The 27,010-nt window shown below is 39.7% G+C and overlaps 1 protein-coding gene across 1 annotated transcript in view; it reads right to left on the reverse strand.

The window, feature by feature from the left end:
• The window catches only part of LOC311093859 (oxysterol-binding protein-related protein 7-like), a 156,534-nt gene that overhangs the window by 80,217 nt on the left and 49,307 nt on the right, over positions 1 to 27,010 (reverse strand). The window contains exons 13-18 of the mRNA XM_084131482.1: positions 26,810 to 26,984; positions 26,433 to 26,722; positions 17,440 to 17,577; positions 17,290 to 17,353; positions 4,928 to 5,006; positions 4,431 to 4,575 (exon numbers count right to left, since the gene is read on the reverse strand). Coding sequence (XP_083987608.1) covers positions 4,431 to 4,575; positions 4,928 to 5,006; positions 17,290 to 17,353; positions 17,440 to 17,577; positions 26,433 to 26,722; positions 26,810 to 26,984 — 891 coding nt within the window. The remainder of the gene's footprint in view (positions 1 to 4,430; positions 4,576 to 4,927; positions 5,007 to 17,289; positions 17,354 to 17,439; positions 17,578 to 26,432; positions 26,723 to 26,809; positions 26,985 to 27,010) is intronic.

Below are 27,010 nucleotides of genomic sequence, written 5' to 3' on the forward strand. Positions count from 1 at the left end.
CCAATTGACCAAATTAACGGAATGCATAGCTGATATAAAAAACTGGATGACTAGCAATTTCCTACTACTTAATTCTGAAAAAACAGAGATTCGAATTATTGGACAAAAAACATCCTCACGTAATAACCTAGAATACGGTCTAACACTTGATGGCTGCTCGGTCAAGTCTTTGTCGTCGGTTAGGAACCTGGGTGTGCTCTTTGATACCAATCTTTCATTTGAAAGTCACGTGTCTATTATCTGTAAAACCGCATTCTTTCATCTTAAAAATATATCTAAATTACGTCATATGCTGTCAATGAAAAATGCGGAACAATTAGTTCATGCGTTCATGACATCAAGGCTAGATTATTGTAATGCTATTATGGGTGGTTGCCCTGCACGCTTAAACTACAGCTGGTCCAAAATGCAGCAGCTAGAGTTCTTACTAGAACCAGGAAGTATGACCATATTAGCCTGGTTCTGTCAACACTGCATTGGCTCCCTATTAAACATTGTATACATTTTAAAATATTGCTGATCACTTACAAAGCACTTAATGGTTTAGCTCCACAGTACTTGAGCGAGGTCTTAACGCATTATAGTCCTTCACGTCTATTGCGATCTCAAAATTATATTGCGATCTCCAGTTGATAATACCTAGAATATCAAAATCGATTGCAGGCGGTAGATCCTTTTCCTATTTAGCACCAAAACTTTGGAACAATCTTCCTAACATTGTCCGGGAAGCAGACACACTCTGTCAGTTCAAATCTAGACTAAAAACAGATCTCGACCTAGCAAACACATAAAACATTATAGACTTTTATAATTCAATGTTAGGCTGCATAGTTTAGGTCAGCCGGAACCGGGAACACTCCCCATAAATCCTTATGTACTTGTTACATCATAATAAGGATGGCGTCTACGCTAATATTAGTCTCTCTGTTTATCCGAGGTTTACTGAAGTCAGCTGGATCCCGGCCGTATCCAGATCAGATGGTGGACCTGCACCTGGATCCATCCATGACGCATCCCTGAAGTGCCAGCCTCATCAGCCCTGTGAAGGCCACATCGACACGACCAATCTGACTTCTGACATGTAATGCTGCCTGGATCATAATCATACACTGTTCGCTCAATGGCCAGAGGAGAACTGGCCCCCGACTGAGCCTGGGTTCTCCCAAGGTTTTTTTTCTCCATTCTGTCACCTGATGGAGTTTTGGTTCCTTGCCACTGTTGCCTTGGCTTTTGGCTTGCTTAGTTGGGTACATTTAATATTCAACAATATTATTGATCTTCCTTAAGGTGAACGATGACACAATTTTCTTCTAGAAACAAACTTTGTTGTATTATTTTCATGTTATCACTGTGAAGCTGCTTTGATACAATCTGTATTGTAAAAAGCGCTATATAAATAAAGGTGACTTGACTACGCTACTTTCGACGTCACAAGTTGCGTTTAGGCGCAAGTAGACTGCGTATGGCCGTTTGGCCGGAGCTAGAATTTTACTTTGTAACGTTTATGATGGATAGGTGCACTTTTATGGACTTCAAAACAGAAAGTCATTCACTGCCATTATAAAGCTTGGAAGAGTTTTTTTTTTTTTTAGTACAACTACAATTGTATTCGTCTGAAAGAAGAATGTCATATACACCTAGGATGACTTGAGGGAGAGTAAATCATGGGCAAATTTTCTTTTTTGGGTAAACTATCCCTTTAAAGCGCCACAAAACGGTATTTATTGTTTGAATTTCATAATTAATTTTTTTTTTAAAGCTGAGACTTTATTTCATATCAAAATTAACCTGCTCTGTCTTGTCTGTTTGCGCATTGTCAGTGTCCTCTTTGCTCCGTAATATATTTTTCACTGTATGAGAACATGATGTGTGGAGTGAGAGCGGAATGGCTTGTTGGACGTAGCAACAGTAACTAAGAGGGGCGGGTCTTTGTTAAAGGTCAATTTCAAATCATTTAAATATTTGTGGACTCGGCCGGACTTGGATGTTAAGGACTCGGACTTGATTGGTTAAGGACTTGGACTCTACTCGGACTCGACAAAGGTGGACCCAACACTATTGTTTAGTTACCCTGGTGTTTTTCTAAAGCCTTTTTTCTTTTGTTTTTCAGAGCAGGATAAAAAAGGGCTGGTCCATATAATGACATAAATTGTGACTAGCTTCATGCTGTAACAAGAAAAAAAAGGTTTTTCAAGTGTTCTGAGGGCATACGTTAGGGTTTGGTTAAAAACAAACTAGAACATAAATTATTCTTTAGCAAAAATCCTAACCTTGGTCGTTGATCTGCTTGGGAATGACTATTATATCACAGAAGGTTGTTAAAAAACAAACAAGGACACCATTTTGAAATACCAAGCTTAAATCAGAACAACGTCTTCAAGAAAATTATGCGCACACTTTATTTTCTAATGAATATCTCTGTTGTGTTCCAGTTGTTGCAATAACCAAGTGAGTTCACATTCACATCTGTCAACTGTCATTCTGACTGTCATCTGAAAACTCGAGTTCACGTCCTGAGGTATTCACCTCATAAGTAAATAATAATAATAATAATAATAATAATAATAATAATATTTATATAATATAATATAATATAATATAATATAATAAATATAATATAATATAATATAATATAATATAATATAATATAATATAATATAATATATATGCCCTCAGAACATTTGGAAAATATGGCATGAGTTGTTTGATCATTCTGTGATTTCTGCACCTTTTTTGTTATAGCTTGAAGCTGGTCACTATTCATTCCCATTACATAGAGGGAGTGAAAGATCCTTTTGTAGTCTGAAAACAGATCATATAGCATTAGAACACCACCAGGGTGAGTACAAAAAGGCTGAATTTTCATTTTTGGGTGAACTATCCCTTTAAAAGGAACACGCCGACTTTTTGGGACTTATTCACCATATCTCCCCCCCCCCCCTCCCTCCAGTCTTTGTGCTAAGCTAGGCTAGCGGTGGGTGTGTCAGACATGGGTGTGTGTGTTACGGCACGCACAGAGATGAAAAGGGTATGTATGGACTTATCTAACTCTGGGGGATACAGTGAATAAGCTAAAGTCCCAAAAAGTCGGCGTGTGCCTTCAAGTGAACAGATACAAAAACAACAAACTCGAGTTATAAGTACATCATCTCCTTTACACTTTGAGGTATAATTTGAGGTGTAGGCTACCTTTGGTTTACTTGTTTCCATTTCATTAAACATCCAACACTCTAAATAATAATAATATATATATATATATATATATATATATATAATAATATATATATAATAATATATATATATATATATATAATAATATATATATATATATATATATATATATATATATATATATATATATATATATCCTTCATTTGTATTTTGTTTTGTATCAAGCTACTTACCAGCATTCATGTCCATTGTACAATAGTCCAACAGAACACCAAACAAAATCCCATTCTACAGAATATGGGGCCAAAAACCATTTGGCTGCACACCTCTACCTTGCCATGTTTGCTAAAATATAGAGCTGCACGATTAATCGTTAAAAGATCGCAATCTTGATTCAAACACCCACACAATCTTATTCCCTGTGTCTATTAAATCTTCGACAAAATCATACCAGGACTTTCAAATCTGTGTCCGCGCTGCCGCTGAGCCAGAGAGAGCAGTTGTAATGTTTAGGTATGAAATAGCTTCACAAACAGTCTTTTCAACCAGTATCGTTATATCTGTGTTAAAAAATATTCAAATAATCACATAAATTCAGATATAAATACTGATGTCTATGGTAGAGATCAAACTATGGCAAATTACCTTTTTGAAAGTAACTTGGTGATTCAAACAAAGATTGTATCGATTACATTGTTAAACCACTAGGTGACGTCAAGTCACTGTTAAAAATGTATTTGGCATTGAATCATTAATTCAAGAGATTTAAAAAATGATTAATCTAGAAATTAATGAAAGAAGTGAAGTACTTATTCAAACCGAAAAAAAAAAGAAAATATATATTATTTTTTTTAAATAAACATGCAGCAATGAATATTTCATCAGAAGCGTTACAAATTGCATGCTATTTTGTTAAGTTCTGTTAAGTTTAGTCCGTTAAGAATAGTGGGAGAAATGTGATCTCTATGTGCAACAACAACAACAAAAAAAAGTGTGATTCTCAAATGTATCCATAATGGTGCAGCTCTACTAAATGACAAAGGTAGGAGGTATCTCATCACATGAAAAATAGGGGGCATGTCTAACATAACCACCTTATTGCTGGTACCGACAACAATAGAAATGAAACCTAAAACAAATAAACAATATTAAATATTTTACATAATCCATTGCAATATATCATAATTATAATAAATAATCATAATCCACCAGTGAACTAAATTCCTTGAATCAAATATAAATTTGGCTCCTACACTCACTTTGACAAATGTGATCTTGCAGGTGCACTCGTCACTGTTGAGGTTGCGAATGACAACATCACCGTAGTGCTCGAGCCATCTGTCCTGACTGAATACGTTGTGGATGCAAGTTACCACTTTATTCCACTCATAATGATCACCGTAGCTGAAGAGGAAAGATCATGATCAGATAAGAAAAAAACATCAGATACAAACTGGCTTGATTATTTTGCCCATTCATGTTTGGAATCTATAATGAATGTACCTTCTGAATCTACAGTGTATTGCAATCAGAAAATTGGATGCTAAATAAAACTAATATATGTAGAATATTGAATATTGAATTAATATTCAAAAAGGTACTTTTAACATCTCAAAAAATATGAAAGCAAAATAAAATGGCTACATAATCTCAGCTACACATTTTCAGTAATCTCATGTCCTATTGTTCATTAATTTCTGCATTCATGTCTAGAAACAGATGTTACCATCAGAGAGCTCAGTTGAACTATACTCACTTTGGTAGAGTGACATTAACCATTCCGGTTGAAACTATTTCCACTGACTTCCCCCAGAACTTATACTTCCATCTCTGGTCTGAAAATGTAAAATGAAAGAATAAATGAATAAATCAGAATTCTATTTGAGGTGCGCAATTTCATTAAGTAATCTTTATTTGAAAGAATTCACTCTTTTGCAATGTCTCAAAAACCTTCCTCGTCGGATGTTAGAATGACATTGAGCAAATGTTCTGTACAATTATTTTAAAGATGTTTACATGACTTAGAACATGTAAATATGCCCTTTGTTAACGTGCAGATAAAGTCTTAATTGTTAATTATTTTAACATCCACATAAATAATGAAAAATATGCATTGGGATTGGCATTTATGAACTCTATTGGAGTTAGACAATGTGTCAGGGCACACTCCTTTTTCGTAATTCTTAAGAAAATAAAAATGGATTTGGGCCACTTTTGCCTGCAGTGTGAACGTAAATACTGATTGTCACTGAGTTTAGCATTTAATGTCGAATGACTGGGTAAAAAGTAGTTAGCAATTTTTATTTATTGCAACCTACTTTTTACCTAGTCTTCAAAAACGTACTGGGCTCAGGGCAGCATTAAATGCTAAACTCAGTGACTATCAGTCTTTTACACCAAAAGTGTACACTAGACAGAGATTTTAATCTACATCCAGGATAACCTTCAAAAACAAAAAAATATTTTTTAGAAAGTAGTTGCAGTTTCACAAATTATAGTGGTGAACCTATTTTGGAAAATATTGCGCTTTGGTTTATAATGTGTTTTTTTTTTTTTTTCTCACTTTCATACCTACAATGTGTTTGACTTATGGTAAGTCTTTGAAGTTGTGAATTAGGTTATGTAGTAGACCGATGTAGTTCCATTTCGAAGCAGTGACAGTGATGGGAATTGTAGTTCTAGTAAAAAGGACCTCACATGCACATTTACATTGTTGTAGTATACTGTAGGTATATATATATATATGTATATATATAACACCAAAACGTCCTCTGTGCTTGAAGATTTCTTTGCTTGTCCCTCAGAATTTTTACTTGATATGTGTACAAGAACAATTACAACAAATTGCTGAACACTTAGGTTTTGATCTTACTACTCTGAAGGGATTGAAGGACACATTTGTTACGTCTTTTAAACGGTACGGCTCACTTAAATAGTATCACCTTGGTTGAGGTTCCAAGCGAACCATAACTTGAATAAGAAATGTCTGAATTTAAGAATTAAGTTACTTGCTTAATAACTTGTGCCAGAGGCATATCACCAAAAATGTAGAAAATATAGTAAATCTGATAAATGCAATGCACTTATGCTGAATTTGCAAGGGAAAAATAATATATAACCGCATTTCTACCGCAGAATCTTTCCCCAGGAACTAAGAACTTTGGGGTGGTACTCTGTGAGTTTCGACCACAAGAACCAGGGTCTAAAATTAAGTTCCGGGTAAAAATTTCCCCCTCAGAAAGTCCCTGCTGGTGAGGTAGTATTTTTTCAAAGTTCAGGAACTTTCAGGGCTGGGACTTGGGTGCTGAACATGCTGATTGGTTGAGTTCACGCAGCATATTGATTGGTTGACTCCACGCAGCATTTTATTTCAACCACCATTTGTTAAAGTCTGTTGCGGTGCGTGCAATAAGAGTTGTTTGCTATTCGAATCAACAATGGAATTTTAAAAATACGACCGATGACGAGGTTCAGACTTTAAGCTTAAATTCAGAGGATGAAATCCAACGGGAACTGGAAAGTAGCAAAATGTTAAGGCCGCTGTTGAGAATTCTAGTAATCCTGCACTCTCAAGATACATGATTTATTGTAAAAAGCCTGGCCATAAAGTAGGAGAGAGGCCGCACTATGCATAAATATACTTTTATTTGCACAGACGTGTAAAAAGCCTGTCCATAAAATATCTGTTTTATTCTTAACCCTTTTAAACCGGCTGTGTCGTCGCCGACACATCCAACCAAGCTGTATTCATGTTACGCAACTCTTCAACCGTTAGCACTATCAAAACAATTCAAATTGCCCCTGAAAGTAGACATGTGCTTTTCGGCAATATACGGCTTATTACGGTAATTTCATGCTTTCCGTCAGCAAATGACAGTAGCTTTCTTGCAAAGCGGGAAGGAAGGTTTTGAACAGAGAGATACTCTAACACAGTTAGAGTGTTTTGGATTGCATACATTAATAAAAGAAACAAACAAACAAACAAACATGGCGAATGAAGGAGTAGACAGCAGAAGAGGCAATTGGAATGATTTTTGATGAAACTTGGGAGGCATCGGAGCATTTCTTTTTTACACATCTTAGCATATGGTGTGTGCATGTGTATGTGTGCGTGCATATGTATGCATGCATATGTATATGTATATATGTGTGTATGAAAAAAAGTCTCCTGAGTGAAAACTGTGCAACCCAGTATACCCAATATATACACTGATATACACTGTAACCCAATATATACATTGAACAAAATTATAAACGCAACACTTTTCTTTTTGCCCCCATTTTTCATGAGCTGAACTCAAAGATCTAAGACTTTTTCTATGTACACAAAAGGCCCATTTCTCTCAAATATTGTTCACAAATCTGTCTAAATCTGTATTAGTGAGCACTTCTCCTTTGCCGAGATAATCCATCCACCTCACAGGTGTGGCATATCAAGATGCTGATTAGACAGCATGATTATTGCACAGGTGTGCCTTAGGCTGGCCACAATAAAAGGCCACTCTAAAATGTGCAGTTTTATCACACAGCTCAATGCCACAGATGTTGCAAGTTTTGAGGGAGCGTGCAATTGGCATGCTGACTGCAGGAATGTCCATCAGAGCTGTTGCCCATGAATTTAATGTTAATTTCTCTACCATAAGCCGTCTCCAAAGGCGTTTCAGAGAATTTGGCAATACATCCAACCGGCTTCACAACCGCAGACCACATGTAACCACACCAGCCCAGGACCTCCACATCCAGCATCTTCACCTCCAAGATCATCTGAGACCAGCCACCCGGACAGCTGCAGCAACAATCGGTTTGCATAACCAAAGAATTTCTGCACAAACTGTCAGAAACCGTCTCAGGAAAGCTCATCTGCATACTCGTCGTCCTCATCGGGGTCTCGAACTGACTGCAGTTCGCTGTCGTAACCGACTTGAGTGGGCAAATGCTCACATTCGATGGCGTCTGGCAATATGGAGGGGTGTTCTCTTCACAGATGAATCCCGATTTCACTGTACAGGGCAGATGGCAGACAGCTTGTATGGCGTTGTGTGGGTGAGCGGTTTGCTGATGTCAACGTTGTGGATCGAGTGGCCCATGGTGGCGGTGGGCTTATGGTATGGGCAGGCGTATGTTATGGACAACAAACACAGGTGCATTTAATTGATGGCATTTTGAATGCACAGAGATACCGTGACGAGATCCTGAGGCCCATTGTTGTGCCATTCATCCACGACCATCACCTCACGTTTGCAGCATGATAATGCACGGCCCCATGTTGCAAGGATCTGTACACAATTCTTGGAAGCTGAAAACATCCCAGTTCTTGCATGGCCAGCATACTCACCGGACTTGTCACCCATTGAGCATGTTTGTAATACTCTGGATCGGCGTATATGACAGCGTGTTCCAGGTCCTGCCAATATCCAGCAACTTCGCACAACCATTGAAGAGAAGTGGACCAATATTCCACAGGCCACAATCAACAACCTGATCAACTCTAGGCGAAGGAGATGTGTTGCACTGCGTGAGGCAAATGGTGGTCACACCAGATACTGACTGGTTTTCGGTCCAAATGAACTGGTGTTTGGGCACACAGTATGGGGGCCTACTGCTATTTTAGCTGATGAGTGGTGTACATTTAAACCTCCTGAAAAGTTGTGCAACAATTGTTTGACAGGTTGGTGGGTGATTTGGTATTAGCTTTGTTACCTCTTCCTCCTAACTTGCTTCAAGCTAAGTTCACAGGACCTTACAATATACAGGTGCTGGTCATATAATTAGAATATCATCAAAAAGTTGATTTATTTCAGTAATTCCGTTAAAATAGTGAAACTTGTATATTATATAGACTCATTACATGCAAAGTGAGATATCTCAAGCCTTTATTTGTTATAATTTTGATGATTATAGCTTACAGCTTGTGAAAACCACAAAATCAAAATCTCAGAAAATTAGAATATTACATGAAATCACACAGTAATTACACAGTAATCCCATGGTCATTGAACCAGGTTTTGGTTCTTTTGGCAGTGTGGGCAGGTGCAAATCCTGCTGGAAAATGAAGGAAGCATGAAGTGCTCTGAAAATGTCCTGGTAGACGGCTGCGTTGACTCTGGATTTAATAAAGCACAGTGGACCAAAGTTCTCTTTTCTGATGAGAGCAAATTTTGCATCTCATTTGGAAACCAAGGTCCCAGAGTCTGGAGGAAGAATGGAGAGGCACACAATCCAAGATGCTTGAAGTCCAGTGTGAAGTTTCCACAGTCTGTGTTGGTTTGGGGAGCCATGTCATCAGCTGGTGTTGGTCCACTGTGCTGTCCACTCAACACAGCCGTCTACCAGGACATTTTCTGAGCACTTCATGCTTCCTTCAGCAGACAAGCTTTATGGAGATGCTGACTTCATTTTCCAGCAGGATTTGCACCTGCCCACACTGCCAAAATAACCAAAACCTGGTTCAATGACCATGGGATTACTGTGTAATTACTGTGTGATTTAATGTAATATTCTAATTTTCTGAGATTTAGATTTTGTGGTTTTCACAAGCTGTAAGCTATAATCATCAAAATTATAACAAATAAAGGCTTGAGATATCTCACTTTGCATGTAATGAGTCTATATAATATACAAGTTTCACTTTTTTAATGGAATTACTGAAATAAATCAACTTTTTGATGATATTCTAATTATATGACCAGCACCTGTAGCTAAAAGCTTTTTAGATAATTATCTGCTGAACACCCCTGACCGTCAGAGGAAAGTTCAGGTTTGTTACATTAATTTGTTAAAATCTTATGTATCTCCTGTTTTTGTTTGTGTTCTAATCCACAACAACAGTCTGTGGTTTCTTTTATTTCATCCAACAGCATAAGTGAGGCTGATCGATTGCTCCTGTCTGCCTCGCTGCCTGCTGTGAGTTTGTTTGCTTCGGTGCTGCAAGCTTCGTCTTAGCCTCGTATTTCTTTCTGTTTTGAACCATCATTTACTATCATTTCTAGTTGTTTATACTAAATACAGCTTACCCAACATCTCAGATTAACCTGACATCGCTAACTTCCGTTATTATTAGCACAACACGCTAGTAATTCGCTAGCCTGTTAATGCGCCACCCGTGCGCCTTTGAGTTCATAAAAAGCCCAGGTGAGTAAGAATCAGTCAACAATCACGGTGAGTAATGTCTTGTCCTGTTATTGTCACCTGCACTTCGTCACATGTTTAGCATAGCCTTGTAACGCTCTGACCGTACTAAACAGCCGAGTTTACAAAATAATTAGGACCGCCTGTTCCCGTTGTCTGTTCAGTATATCAATTACTAATTTGCAAGAGATCACAAATAACACAAAGAGATATGTTTAGCAAACAACCTCCGTGTATTTACAACTTCTCAGAACATTAAATAACCCATACAATAATACCTTATACAACACCACTATATACAACCAGTTGAGAATGTGTGGGTGTGTGTGTGTGTGCGTGCGAAAAGTCATATAGTCCAGCGTGTATATACAATGTTAGGATCCGCCTCACCGGTGAGAATGTCAAGTCCGTGAGCGTGATCAATGAACTTGATGACTGGCTTATGTCCTCCGATCAAAGTAATCCCGGCAGCGAGCCAACTAAAATACTCCATGGAGAAACGGCGACCCGGCGCTTCCAGGACAGACAATCACGGAATAATCCACATGCACTCCGGCAGGTTAGTGGATGAGAAGACGCTTCTCCAGAAGACCGGCATACCGGCTCCTTTTAAGGCAAATCTCATAGTCATTTCCTGTTTACATGACAGGACCACACGTGACAAAACGTCACGAGCAGATCTCGCGTGAACAATAAGGAGGTTTCCAATACACGATAATGAGGCATAAACAGCGTACAGAGGAAAGCCTACAAGGTAATACATAAAATGCCACAACATACTTAGTTAAATGGCACTAACCTTATTTAAAACTTCCCCTTATGTGGCCACGCTACATAGATCCCTAGAGATTGTAATCTCTAGCTTGTCGCACACCTACTCTGTGTTTTACCTCCTCTGCCATGATGTTCTGTCGTTCCACTAGACTATACGAGGCTTGGTCAGGAGTGGGTGGTTTGAGGATTAACCTCTCCAGGGGCCCGTGAAGCTGTCTGCCCAACATTAATTCAGCAGGAGCTCTACCTGTGGTTTCTGGTGTGCCGTGTTGATAGCAAACCTTAGCTCAGGTAACCACTGGTCCCATGTTTGATGATATTGTCCCACATATGATGCAATCATTGTCTTTACTGTTCTGTTTATTCTTTCGGTCAGGTTTGTTTGCGGGTGATAGCTGGTGGTGAGTTTATGGATGCTTCCCCAGGACTTGCACAACTCTGCCAGTACATTGGAAGTGAATTGTGCTCCTCGGTCAGATACAAGGTATTTAGGCACCCCCCACCGGGTAAAGATGTCACCACTTTGTGCCTGAGAGATTTCTGCCAGCGTGTTAGATATGTCTGATGCACACTTATATGTTGTTATGGCTAGACAGAGTGCACTTTCTCCATCCTTAGACTCGCAGGCCCACGACAAGGCATCTGGACCCAGGTTGAGACATCCTTTCCTGTGATGTACTTGGAAGATGAATTGCTGCAGCCTAAGAGTCCTCCACTCCTTTCTCTGAGATGATGTGGCCAAGGAACTTTAACTGTTTTTTGAAGAAGTGACACTTCTTCATGTTCAAGGTCAGCGATGCCTGGTTGAGTCTTTGCAGAATGGTGTTCAGGTGTTGCATGTGTTCGTTTAATGATTTTGAATAGATTATAATGTCATCAATGTAGACAAAGCAAAATTTCCCTCTCAATTCTGCTAGGACCTTCTCCATCAGCCTCTGGAAGGTGTCAGCGGCATTCCTGAGACCATATGGCATGGAGCAGAATTGGAATAGCCCCTGGGAGGTGATGAAGGCTGTTTTATCTTTGCTCCTTTCCTCCATTTCCACCTGCCAGTATCCTGACTGCAAATCCAATGTAGTGAACAAGGAGGCGCCTTCCGTGGATTCCAAGATGTCATGTATTAGAGGCATTGGATAAGCGTCAGGGATGGTCTTACTATTGAGTCTCCTATAGTCCACGCAGAACCTGTAAGAACCATCAGGTTTGGGGACAAGGACTACAGGGGAGGACCAAGGAGAAAAGAATGGCTCGATGATGTGGTCTTGTAGCATTTGTTCTACCTGATCATCAATAATCCTTTTCTTGAAAGGTGAGACCCTATAAGCTCTGGATTTTATAGGCATTTCCTCAGATAAGATGATTCTGTGTTTTTCCCAGGGCCTTGGAGGTGGTATGAGGCCAAGTATCCATTAGCTTCTGTAATTCCTCTTGATTGAGCTCCTTCCGGGTGTAGGGAATGGAGTGGTGGTTTCCAGGTTGGAGGTAAGGCGTAATAGAGCGTCACTGCAGCAGTAGTCCCTGCTCTTTCACCAACCGGATTTGTAGACAACCCCGGATTTATAAGGGCTGTTAGGAAGGGATGGTATACACACCCTTTCCCCATTTTCAGGCCGTATCTCCCTTGGCCTACATCCACGATGGCTTCAGCTGCTCTTAGGAAGTCCAAGCCAGCTATCATGGGAAATGCCAGGTGAGCATCCTTCATTATATAGGTATCCACTCTGCATACTTTATCTTGCCACTTATAACAAACGGTTTTCTGGTTAATAGCCTGGTGTACTTTTCCATCGGCCATGACGAACCATTGAGGAGAGACAGCCGGGTCAGCTGAAGCATCACCTCCTAACTGTCTCCATAGGTTCTCCTGAATCAGGGTGTACGTGCTCCCTGTATCCAACACTGCCTTCACTTCTTTACCTTTTATTGTAACAGGAACCAAGAGAAGGGATGTTATCGGTTGGGGTTGTGCTATGGATAATCCTGCCAGACTTTTGGAGGTATGACGTTCAGGTTGTTTTTTATTGGCTTTGTCTTTACCATTCTGACTGTCCACCTTCTGCCAGTAATCCTTTGTCCCCATCCAGTCTTTCTCCACCATAGAACCCACTTTCACCAGTTGTTCCACAGTTTTCACCGTCCCTCTCAAACAGCCCGCGACCCTGGGGTTGATGTTGTTAAGGATGCGGCTCACCATCTCCTCCTCTGTCATTTCGGCCTTCCACTTAAGGCACAGGGCCCAGTAATCGTATGCAAAATCTCTCAGGCGTTGACGTGGCTGCTGAACCAGAGACCTCAGCTTATCCTCCACCTCTGAGAGGTAATCATCTGGTAGAAACGCATCCATAAACGCCTCTTTGAAAGATTGCCAATCTGTTACCTTGTTCCTCTCTGCCTTCCACCAGCTCAGAGCAGGTCCTTTAAGAACAGTGCTCAGGGTGCCGACCAGCTCCACACTGGTAAGTGGTCTGATGTTGAGGTAGTTCTCACACTGTTCAATGAAGTTGAGCACATCCGAAGTCTCAGAGGACTCGCCAAACGTCGGAAACTCCAGCCGAATCGGGGGCCGCCCACAGAAGGACGAGATACTGGGAACAACTGGAGGAGTAGGCACATTAGGTAGAGGATTACATACAGTAGATATGTCATAAGTAGCATTGGATGTCTGGGAAGTGGGACATTTAACTCTAGCTGCAGGCAAGACAGTTCTATCATCATGAACATAGGATATGGAGGTAACTGGAGTGTAGGGCTGTAATCTAGATACAGAAGGGGTACTGGTGAATCGCAGCTTTTTCATTTGACTCTCCCATCTTGCATCTCTCCTCAGGAAACAATCAGCCACAGCTCTCTCCAACTTTTCCAGTGATCTGTGGAAATAATCTTCCAAATCTGCCAAGCCAGCGTTCACTGCCTCACGGAAACTAGTTTCCCGATTAATTGAACTTTCAACTGACTGTTTAAACTCATATTCATTTGTCTGTACTTTAGCACTAAGAACCAATAAATCCACTTTGAGTTTAATCAACCTCAGTTTGCATTGTTTGAACAACATTTTCATCATCATCATCATCATCATCATCATCATCATCATCATCATCATCATCATCATCATCATCATCATCATCATCATCATCATCATCCGATTTTCCCTCATCATCGGAAATATACGATGCACTGAGCATAGATGATATTTCCCCGGTTGGATTACGTCTAGTTACGAATAGACCTTCAGTGAAATCTGCAACTTGTGTCTCATTCGAACCTCTTCTCGATACCGGTACATTATAATCAGGGTTAACTGTATTTACATTCTGAGTATGGGTGTCATCATCATTCACATTCATATCACACAAAGAAACAGTACGTCCCCGTACGGGCCACCACTATGTAATGCTCTGACCGTACTAAACAGCCGAGTTTACTAAATAATTAGGACCACCTGTTCCCGTTGTCGGTTCAGTATACCAGGTACTAATTTGCAAGAGATCACAAATAACACAAAGAGATATGTTTAGCAAACAACCTCTGTGTATTTACAACTTCACAGAACATTAAATAACAACCCATACAATAATACCTTATACAACACCACTATATACAACCAGCCAAAACAATCTCTGTTACCTTAAATTATACGTTTATCTCTGTAAAGCTGCTTTGAAACAATCTACATTGTTAAAAGCGCTATATAAATGAAGATGACTTGACTTGACTCCAGAAAATACCGACGAGGATGGGAATCTTCCTTCTCGAGGGAAAGTAGTCGTCCTGACTGATTTGCCCTTCATCTGTCTTGTTTGGCAGAGAAAGAGAGGAATGACACCATTGAGTTTATGTAATTACCTTCTCTCACTTCCTCTTGGGGTTTCTTTACCTCTTGGGGAGCTTTCATTGTGTGTGGGAAGGATTTTTTCAGCATACTGTATTTTAAAGATAATTTTGTAAAATCCAAATAATTAGATTACCACTTTTAGCATAGCTTAGCATAGAAAAGACCATTAGCATCTCTCTCAAAAAAATGACCAAAGAGTTTCGATATTTTTCCTATTTAACCCCCTGGGGTCGGCGGTATCGCGAGCAGATTGTGAAATACTCAGACCGGCCCGTCTGGCACCAACAACCATGCCACGCTCAAAATTGCTTAAATCACCTTTCTTTCCCATTCTGACATTCAGTTTGGAGTTCAGGAGATTGTCTTGACCAGGACCACACCCCTAAATGCATTGAAGCAACTGCCATGTGATTGGTTGATTAGATAATTGCATTAATGAGAAATTGAACAGGTGTTCCTAATAAACCTTTAGGTGAGTGTATATGTACATGTATGTATGTATGTATGTATGTATGTATGTATGTATGTATGTATGTATGTATGTATGTATGTATGTATGTATGTATGTATGTATGTATGTGTATATATATATATATATATATATATATATATATATATATATATATATATATATATATATATATATATATATATATATATATATATATATATATATATATATATACACTATTTTTGTCAAAAATAAAGTCATCAACTAAGATGTTAGCTGTTCCAATGTTGGCTATATTCAAACTAATGAATACATATGATAAAATGTAGGCCTATAATCATTTTTTTACAAAGAAAGAGTACACTTGAAATATTGTTGAAATTGTAATTATTGTTGTAATTGTAACCTTTTTAATAAAATAGCAAAACATATTTACAAGATAGATGTAAGCAAAATCTTAAATGGTCAATATAAGTCTTCTTCTAAATATATCTTTTGTCCTTGCATTCATTCTTGTGGCTCAGTCAGTGTCACACCTGAATGAATGGCTCAAAGTGAATTTACACCTTTGCCATTATCATGTTTATAAATAACTGAAAAAAGCACAAATGTCAGGGCATGTCAAAACATCCCAAGGGCCCCAAAAACACCTTAGACCCCAGAGGGTTAAAACTTGACTCTTCTGTAGTTACATCGTGTACTAAGACCGACGGAAAATGAAAACTATAATATACTCTCATTCCTGCGTAATAATCAAGAAACTTTGCTGCCGTACCATGGGTCCAGCAGGCGTAATGATATGACGCAGCGCCTGAAAATAGTCCCCAGCTCGGTAGACTATAGGGTCGACTATTTTCAGGCACTGCGTCATATCACTACGCCTGCTGGACCCATGGTACGGCAGCAAAGTTTCTTGATTATTACGCAGGAATGAGAGTATAGTTCCTAGCCATATCAGCCTAGAAAATCGCAACTTTTCATTTTCCGTCGGTCTTAGTACACGATGTAACTACAGAAGAGTCAAGTTTTAAATAGGAAAAATATCGAAACTCTTTGGCCATTTTTTTGAGAGAGATGCTAATGGTCTTGTCAAAAAAGTGGAGTATCCCTTTAAGACCGTGTACAGGTGGTAGACAATTAACATCAAAGTTAAAATGACTTGGACACTAAAGAACCCTTTCCTTCTGACTCTAAAAAACACTAGGAGGGTCCAGGGTCCCTGATCACCTGTGTGAACATGCCATTGTCCTGATGCAGGGAGGCATAATGACTTTAAGGTTAAGGTGTAAAGGAAGGGTCAACAGTGTAATTACAGAAATTAATCACATATGTAATTATATGCAGAGATTTTAGTACAATGTGTACACAATCAGTGCATTGTCTCAAATGAATCATTTAAAAGTACACAGTGGTTAAAGAGACCTCATAAATTGGGATCCTTAATGCAGCTGGTGGCCATATCAGATACTGACTGCTTTTTTGATATTGACTTTTACATTTTAGTCTCAGTTGTTGAATATTTTTCAATCAACCAATCAACCATGCATTAAACCTTTTTGGAGCTTTCTATACAGTGGGGCAGTTCCTCTGCAGAACCTACTCTGCACTTGACATTACAGGAAAAAGAAAGAAGATCATCAGGAAATCAGGAACAGCATGGATGCTAGAGAGAGCCTTGAGGTGGCTGTCAAGAGGGCAGATTCCTGGACAATTGCTGCTAGCATGGAACCTGAGGTCTGATCAGCCTTAGCAAAGGCAAGTGTGTCTGATGTTTGAAAGACCCAAAACACAGATAACCATAGAAAAAAACTGATAATCTGCCCTAGGTTAGAATCAAAAGGATTTTATTACAACTGTTTACTTTGATCTCTATTTTGTATTTAAATGCTAAACGAAACACTCTACATGAAGAATAAATAATCTGAAATGTTACCCTGCCAAAAGCTGAAGTTATCAGACTCTGCATGGATGGCAGACAGAGGTGGGTGATGACTGACCTAGAAAAAAGAAAAAAAGTTGCAAACATGCAATTACTACTAATGAGTCCTGAATTAACAAGACATTCCGTATAAAGATCTCATACCTGCTCTGCAACATAACGGAAACCACGGTCCTCACGCACATTCTCATACGTTTCCCCTAGAACAGGATTAAAGGGTTTGTACCGATTACGCCAGCTGGCCCAGGCATAGCCCGAAATGGAGAAAGCAGCCACATAGACCTGAAAGAGGGGAAAACAAAATACAGTAAAACAAAATACATATTTGCAAGTTAAGAATGCTTCTTAAATGAGTCACCCAATAGCCAAAACCTAGACTGGGTAAACCCAGCCTGATCTGCCGGCGATTTGATTTCGCCCTGCAGCTCAGGCTGGAAACCTGTACATTTTTCTATCCTGCTTCCGTTACAAATCTGCGGGGACCAATCACAAACTGGCTTATCCACCTGGCGCGCTTTTGGCTCTCGCCCGACCGTCAATCCAATTCTTTTTAACCTCTCGACGATACTCAATGGCTTCTTTAGTTTAGCAAACAAATCGCTTGAGTGGGTGTTAATACCACTCACTTTCATGTTGTTGTTTTTTGCACAACCTTCAAAAATCGCTCGATGCCATTGCTGCTTCTGCAAACAGCTGATCAATGCTACAAACCAACATGTTTGTTGACATGTTTCCTGCCTGGCGTTTTCGCGTCACTCTGCAATGTACGTCACCCAGATCGTTGGTCTGATTGGTTGAAGGACTATCCAATTGCGTACAGAGTCATTTGAACTATGCCCGTTGATCACCTTTCTTGTGCAGTAGAAAATACAGAGCAGGCCTTGATGTGGCCCAATCAGACTATGTAGTAACTCTTTTACTAGTGTGAGTGAAGAAATTAAAGTAAACACATTTATTTTAAACTGTCATTTGATTCATCCATTTAGATTAAATACGCCACTTTCAAGTTAACCCCCTGAGGTCGGCGGTATCGCCGGCGATACCAGCTCGCTTTTTTTTTATCAGTGTAAAAGAAACTTATAAATACTCTGTTGACTTTGATTTTCCATAGGAGTTTCATACATCAATCGATTCTGTTAAATGTGTATTATTTTTGTGTATACTCACAATAAAAACAAAGTGTTGTGCTTTTTGCCAAATAAAGAAAAATAAACGTGATGCGAGTTCTGCCTTCTCTCTGTCAGTGAAGTCCATTCTGAAACGTGTCCGAAAATGAACAATAACTCAGCGAATACTCAGTCAAACAGGCATACAGACACACAGGCATGAAGCTTGAATTCTCTTCTTTTAAATTAAGTAATTTATATAAAAAACAAATATTCTCATCTTGTGAAATCTGTATTAAAAGAGAGCGATTCCAGTCGAGCTCATTACAGCTGATTCAAATGTAATGTGACTCCGCCCACAGAGAGCGCGCGCTATTCAAACGCAAATGGCTGAGGCAATCCACGGCGCAATCCTGTGAACGCCCCCATATCAGCTCGAGAAACACAAGTTTATTCATATCATTACTTGTTTCCACCGTCTCGCAGCGCTGTGAGGAATAATAATAATGGAAAATGTACCTCAGAAGTGCGGGTATATCGAGGAGCGAGCTGAGGAATACTGTAGTAAGTTTTTTTCCTTCTCACGTGAATCGGGTTTCTGTTTATGAATGAATGAACGGCAGAGATGCGCGCTGTTTACCACAGCTCGCAAAAAGACAGTTTAAATTTAAATCGCGTGTGTGAATGAATGATGATGTTTTAGCAAACTGTATTGCTATACTGAGATGAATAAAAATCGACTGAAATATGTTGAAATAAAATGCAGGCTATTTCTATAAGCAACGTATTAAACTGCAAATTAACATTTATATGCCCTAATATTTCATAAAAACAACGTTACAGTCAGGCAAAATATGAAAGACAACATTTTGTTGACTAGATTTGGGTACAGTTTTTACTGTATAATATACTGTAAGATTACACTTGAATTGTTGTTGTAATTGTAACCTTTTTAATAAAAAATATATTTAAAAGGTAGATGTAAACAAACTATTAAAAGGTAAATATAATTTTTTGTATATGTGTGTGTGTGTGTGTGTGTGTGTGTGTGAGAATGCATATATATATATATATATATATATATATATATGTATATGTGTATGTGTATGTGTATATATGTGTATGTGTATGTGTATGTGTATATGTATATGTATATGTATATATATATATGTATATATATATATGTATATGTATATGTATATATATGTATATGTATATGTATATGTATATGTATATATATGTATATATATATATATATATATATATATATATATATATATATATATATATATATATATATATATATATATATATATATGTATATATATGTATGTATATATATATATATATATATATATATATATATATATATATATATATATATATATATATATATATATATATGTGTGTGTGTGTGTGTGTGTGTGTGTGTGTGTGTGTGTGGGTGTGTGTGTGTGTGTGTGTGTGTGTGTATATATGAAGAGTTCAGATGCAAAAGCCTCTAAATGCCATCTGAAATTTTCTTCTAGATTGATCATTTTTATCAAGCTCGTCTATTTAAGTTAGCTATAGGTGACACACCTGAATGAATGGCTCATTAAGTATGCAGGGGCATTGTCTCATCAGGTGTGAACCACTAAATATGCATGATCGTTTACGCCCCATCCGCATATTGTCTTTCCAAACTAAAAGTGTTTCACAAAACTAAAATCAATGTATCGTTTTATGTGAATGATTAGGCAGGATGATTTTCACGAAAAAACTCTAGGCGACGACATCCATTAGTTAAAAGTCTTATTGACACATATTCAGTATGTGTTTTGTGGCCTTATTTCAGAAACTTTCATTTTTAGTTTTTTCAATAACCATGCATAAACATTATTCTCTCAAAAATGAAAACATGTACATACATGTGGCTCACATATTATGGTAGTCCTGTTTGTGCTATATAGAGTGTAATTTTTTTTGGCCATTGATATGTTTATAAGCAACTGAAAAAAGCACAAATTTCAGGGCATTTCAGAACATCTCAAGGACCCCAAAAACACCCCAGACCTCTGAGGGTTAAGCAATAAATTAGATTAATTCATAATCCAAAAGTTAAAGCTACACAATTAAAATGCAACATATTATCCTTGAAGGTTCTAATTATTCCTATTCTTATTCTTGAAGGACAGTAATATTATCTCATACATCTGCATATGTAAATCATATGCAGATGAGGTTATGCATAATCTAGGTGTTGTAAGCTCCACAGTGTACAGTATGTGGTCATTTCATCAAGGAAACGGGGAAGGTGGGGAATAAAGCTTGGGCATGTATGCACAACCTTCCACAGGTTCTGTGGCCAAAACGGTTTTATAAATCTAAACACAAAAAATCTTCCTTTTGTGGGTACACATCGTAGAGATGTACATGTAAATTCCATTATACCGCTCCTGACACATCAACGTGTCTGCCATCTTGGAATGGTCAACATTTCAGATGCTTTCGTCACTCACAGTAAAATTCAATGAGTTCTCCAAGATGCCACAACATTGCACAGCCTCTGGTTGTAAAAACCACCAAGATTTTAAATTCCGGGAGAAATGGGATAAACCTTTTAAAAGTGAGAATGTGTTGTTCATAGCTAATGTCTAATGTTTGGGTCTACACAACAATACATGTGTATAACTACGGTTGCAGAGTCAACTTGTTTTCGAGTGTTCACGCACAGCTTTGACCGTTCCAATATTGCAGATGGCTTACGTATAGAATTAAGGTGGTTTAGATCATACATTTCAGACTGTTACCATTTTGTCTTTTTAAACGGGGAACAATCTAAGATAAGCAAGGATCTGCGTTAGCCCTCTACCATTTTCAATATATATGCTGCCACTTGGTAATGTTATAAGAAAACATGAAATCAGTTTCCACCGTTACGCCGATGATACTCAGAGATTTCATCTGGTCATGATGAAATATATAAAATTAAAATGTCTGAAATCAAGTATCAACTCACAGCAATCATGTTGACCGGCGACAGCCCGTGCATCATCAGCTTGAATGATGAGCGCGCGACCTGGATGTATAAAAGGGGACCTTGCACACATGACAACATCTTTTCGTCTTCAGGGTCTGTTTGGAGAATATCACTGAAACGCGCAGAGAAGGAGAATTTTCGCAAGTGTGCAGACCCATGCCCAAGATATTTGACATCGGGTGAAACACACACGATCTGTGCGTTTTTTGCTTGGGAGAAGAGCACGCACGGGAGGCTCTCTGTGAGCCTCTTGTGCAAACTGTGAGCGTTTTTTCCTTTGAAGACGCTCCGCTCTCGTCTGACCCTTTTCTTGAGGGAGGAGGGTTCAGCATCTGAGCCCTGTGGTGCACGCGATCTGTGAAATAATACTGTTTGGGTGCGAGACATTCACAGTCAGCTCCTGAGGGTGCTGGCAGTGTTCATTGAGAAATATCTCGGCACGCGTGCATCTGTGCGCTGTCGGATGTTTCAACCTCGCACCTGTTGACTTTCTTCTCGAGGCATGAAAGCCACATATATTTTAAACGGCTCGAATCTCGCGTTTGCCGAGGCAGTGTGTAGATTATGAGAACGTAAAGATAAATATTAAAACAGTATTGTCTGGTGATTATGGCTGCATTTAATTCTATGGAATTAAAATGATGGAATTTTTTCTGACTTTAAGAAGTTAGATATGTTAATTCAGCCTACCATCCAGACCGTGTTTCACTTATCCAGTGTTTTTTAAAGAGGAGAAAAAGAAAGAAAAAAAGACTGCTTTTAATTCAGAGGAATTAAAATGAAAAAAAAACAAAAAAAAAAACATATGTGGTGTTCAGGTCATAGGCCTCACTAGGCCTTCCTGAATATGAGCTCCCACATACTGTGGTTGAATATGAGCTCCCACATACTGTGGTTATCAGGTTAGAGGCCTCACTAGGCCTTCCTGAGTATGAGCTCCCACTTACTGTGGTTATCAGGTTAGAGGCCTTACCAGGCCTTCCTGAATATGAGCTCCCACATACTGTGGTTATCAGGTTACAGGCCTCACCGGCCTTCCTGAGTACAAGCTCCCACATGCTGTGGTCGCAAGGTTAGAGGCCTCACCAGGCCTTCCTGGATTCGGACTGGCATAAGTACACGCACTTTCGTTTCGTGTACTTTCTAAAATCCATATTTATGGTAAGGGTTATGCGCTTCCGCTTCACTCCCTTTTTTACGTGGCTCAGACTCCGGTTCTTCACCTCGAGTCCCACTCTAAATGCGTCTTGTTGTCACAATGTTTTACGACAGACGCCTCCCTTTTAAGCTATCTCCCACATTCTGTGGTTACAGGCCTCGTTAGGCCTTTCTGAAGGTAGCCCCACATTGTGTGGCTGTCAGGTTACAGGCCTCTCCGGCCTTCCTGTAAACGAGCTCCCACTTACTGTGGTCGCCAGGTTTCAGGCCTCACAGGCCTTCCTGAGTATGAGCTCCCACATACTGTGGTCGCCAGGTTAGAAGCCTCACCAGGCCTTCCTGGATTCGGAATGGCTAAGTACACGCACTTTCGTTTCGTGTACTTTCTAAAATCCATTTTTATGGTAAGGGTTAATGCGCTGTCCGCTTCATTCCCTTTTTTACGTGGCTCAGACTCCGGTTCTTCACCTCGAGTCCCACTCTAAATGCGTCTTGTTGTCACAATGTTTTACGACAGACGCCTCCCTTTTAAGCTATCTCCCACATTCTGTGGTTACAGGCCTCGTTAGGCCTTTCTGAAGGTAGCCCCACATTGTGTGGCTGTCAGGTTTCAGGCCTCTCCGGCCTTCCTGAATACGAGCTCCCACTTACTGTGGTCGCCAGGTTTCAGGCCTCACAGGCCTTCCTGAGTATGAGCTCCCACATACTGTGGTCGCCAGGTTAGAGGCCTCACCAGGCCTTCCTGGATTCAGACTGGCATAAGTACACGCACTTTCGTTTCGTGTACTTTCTTAAATCCATACTTATGGTAAGGGTAATGCGCTTCTGCTTCATTCCCTTTTTTACGTGGCTCAGACTCCGGTTCTTCACCTTGGGTCCCACTCTAGATGCGTATTCTGTCGCAATGTTTTACGACAGGCGCCTCCCCAAGCTATCTCCCACATTTTGTGGTAACAGGCCTCTCCGGCCTTCCTGAATACGAGCTCCCACTTACTGTGGTCGCCAGGTTTCAGGCCTCACAGGCCTTCCTGAGTATGAGCTCCCACATACTGTGGTCGCCAGGTTACAGGCCTCACCGGCCTTCCTGATATGAGCCCTCATGTACTGGAGCTCCCCACATGAGGGGGTCATCAGGTCTTAGGTCTCAGTAGACCTTCCTGGTTTTGAACCCTCTCCTACTTCCCCAGTGTTCGGATCGAGCACTGGGTAGACCCGTGGATTGAGTGGACGACTTCCGTCGTTTCCTGAGGTTGAGTCACACTCTCCGGGAGATCCCGTCTCTGTGATCCAGAACTGAATGGTTCTGCCAGCTTCGCAGGCCTTCGGTTTCTGTATGCCTTATCCAAGGCAACTTCCAGAGGCTCTGTCTCGGACAGACAGGCAATGGCCAGACTGTGTGTCTTAGTATAGATCACCAGGCCAGCCTGGTGGTATTTCAGGAGGCATGCTCCCCTGAATAGTGACTGGCTGGGAGTCCCTTGGGTCCCCTAGCCACACTCACTAGAAGTGACCCCTTCTATTGGAAGTTGTGGTCCTAAGCCTTTGAGCTGGCCCAGATATACCCCCCATTGACTATGTTCTGGCGGTTTCTTGGTTCATTAGCTTGGGCTATGACCGGTAGGGAGTGCTGTCACTGACAGCCCGATGTGACCTAAGGGTGAGTGGTTCCAGTGTTTTCTGAATTACTGGTTCGGACAGTTGTCACTGCCTTTGGGCATGCACTCCCCTCAGCATGGTGGAGTTGGTATATCGTTCCCCATAGCGTCAAGATGACGTATTGTCGAGTTCCCTTCGAAAGGGAACGTCTCAGGTTAAGAATGTAACCTATGTTCCCTGAGAACAGGGAACGAGACAATACGTCTCCCTGCCATGCCTCGGGGCCTGCCTGCAACAGTCCCTTCAGATGATAGGATGTTGTCATGTGTGCAAGGTCCCCTTTTATACATCCAGGTCGCGCGCTCATCATTCAAGCTGATGATGCACGGGCTGTCGCCGGTCAACATGATTGCTGTGAGTTGATACTTGATTTCAGAAACCTGTCACGCCTGAGGCGTTCCCCATAGCGTCGAGATGACGTATTGTCTCGTTCCCTGTTCTCAGGGAACATAGGTTACATTCTTAACCTGAGACGTTAGTACCTCATTTAGGACAAAAGCCATTACAAAATGGCATTTCTTAAGTGCATAATCTTATCTTAACTACAGATAGGAAAATGGTATTGCAGAAGCATCCTAACTCCACAAAAAAATTCTAAAAACAAGATGAAGAACAGAAGTTTGATGGTGGAAAGACTTTGTGAATGCCCAAATGATGTGCTGCACTTTGACAACAAAACTCTGACAAATAATTAGAAGGCTAATTAAAAGGCTTTGCCTTTTCTGCCAAGCTTATCAAAACTATACTTAATGAAAAGCACCACTTATTTTGATTCTCCATTTTAATCTGTTATTTCTATTATCTTTTTTTTTTGCGTTTTACTTGATACGCTTTACTACCGAACTCGATGGAGGGGTTTAAGATTTCCTAACTACAGATATGATTTTGTAAAATAAGATAATCCTAAATCAACATAAGATTTGCTTCTGTAATACAAATTTGTGAAAAATCTAATTAATTTGTCAAATCTTAACTTAAGATATTAAGTTTCTGTAATACACCCCCTGGGCTTTATATTAGACAGCAACTTGTCTTTCAAAAATCATATTTCATAGGCTACAAAAACAGCCTTCTTCCACCTCAGAAACATTGCTAAGTCTCCCCTGTCTCATCCTATGTTTAGCAGTTCCCCGTTATGTTGATTAGTCTTCCCAGGTGTTTCTTATTTACCACGCCCCCTTGTTATCTTGTTTAGCTTGTTTGCCTTTGTATTTAAACCTCTGTGCTTCAGTTGTTGTTTGTCGGTCGTTGTAGCCGTTTCCTGTTCCTATCCTGAGTTCCGTTGTTCTGTTATTTGCCCTGGATTACCTGTTTGTTTTATTAAAGTAAGTGTTGCATGTGGATTCTCTCTCTGCCTTGTTCCTACCTCATCGTTACAAACAGTTTAGCTCCTGTGCATTTAATGGATCCTCTATTGCCCTACAATCCCTCATGTTCTTTAAAATCATAAAAATCGGGGCTTCTGATAGTAACTAGGATATCTAAGTCCACTAAAGGAGGGAGAGCGTGTTCACAATTGGCTCCTAAACTCTGGAATAGCCTTCCTTGTAATGTTCGGGGCTCAGATTAAACCTAGATTAAAGACATCTCTTTAACCAAGCATTCACATAATGCATCTCATAACCTTATTTTACCATTATATCAGATCAAATGCACATGACTATATTTGCTTTAAAATGTTATGAACAGAAGCTACGCTAATTATTTCCATTTATTTTTCTGTTTTGAACAGCAGCTACGCTACTTATTTCCACTTGCTTTTCTATTTCATCTCGGGATGCCCATCCTGAGGTAACTAGAGAGTATGTTAGCTCCAGTTTGGATCTAGCCTCTTATAAAACCTTCAGATGCCCCAACACATGTGAAGAGAAAGCACCAACTCCTGCGAAGACTTCAGATGAAGCAAATGTGATTTTTTTCTAAATATCCTAATCATTTGTTAGCAAACATGTATTCATTACTTCATGAGCTCATTGTTTCTGCCTTAAATACATTGTTTAAATTAATACATTATTAGCCAACTGTGATTTGTATATGAACATTTCTGAAATGCATAACTTGAACACAGTCACCTCTGATAGCAGATCACTAAATTGTAATGTAGACACATACATTTTCTATAAAGCTGCTTTGAGTATATATTCTATGGTACACACACTGTTAGGATAAAAATGTATGATGCACCAGGACCTTACCATTCTTTTGTAAGGGTCATCTATGTGGTTGGCAATATCCAGGAGTTCAGAATATTCCAGCTCTTCACTGACACGCTGTAATAAACTAAGCGGTTCATTGAGAGCCACTGGCATGGAGACCCGTGACAAATCCTTCCCAATGTTGTTGTACAGGATGGTAAGGATTCCAATATGGCTGTTATCTGTGCTGTGTGCAGGAAGCACTGTGCGCCGTCCAGTGACCTTCAGAGCATTAGAAGGCAAATCTTTTGCGCTGGAAACACTGGCTCTGTACTTCTCATTTGCAGCTGCTGAAAAATGAAGCAACATACCAATAAATGGGTGAATGTGCACAAAACTAAAAAAAAACCTTAAGTTTTCAGTAATTGTAGACGTACTGTGACCTTCCTCTGGTTCAGAGTTGCTTGTGGTGACATCACTCAAACCAGATTCGTCAGACATTTCATTTTCAGACAAATTCTCACAAACCACCTCACTGGCATCAAAATACTCAGCTGTAGAGTCAGTCACTGAGGGTGTACGATACAGCTTATGGTCCTGAGCGGGGGTGGGCTGCATAATAACAAAAAAACATAAAT

This window comes from Abramis brama (assembly GCF_963993115.1).
Source record: "Abramis brama genome assembly, chromosome: 12".
NCBI lineage: Eukaryota > Metazoa > Chordata > Actinopteri > Cypriniformes > Leuciscidae > Abramis > Abramis brama.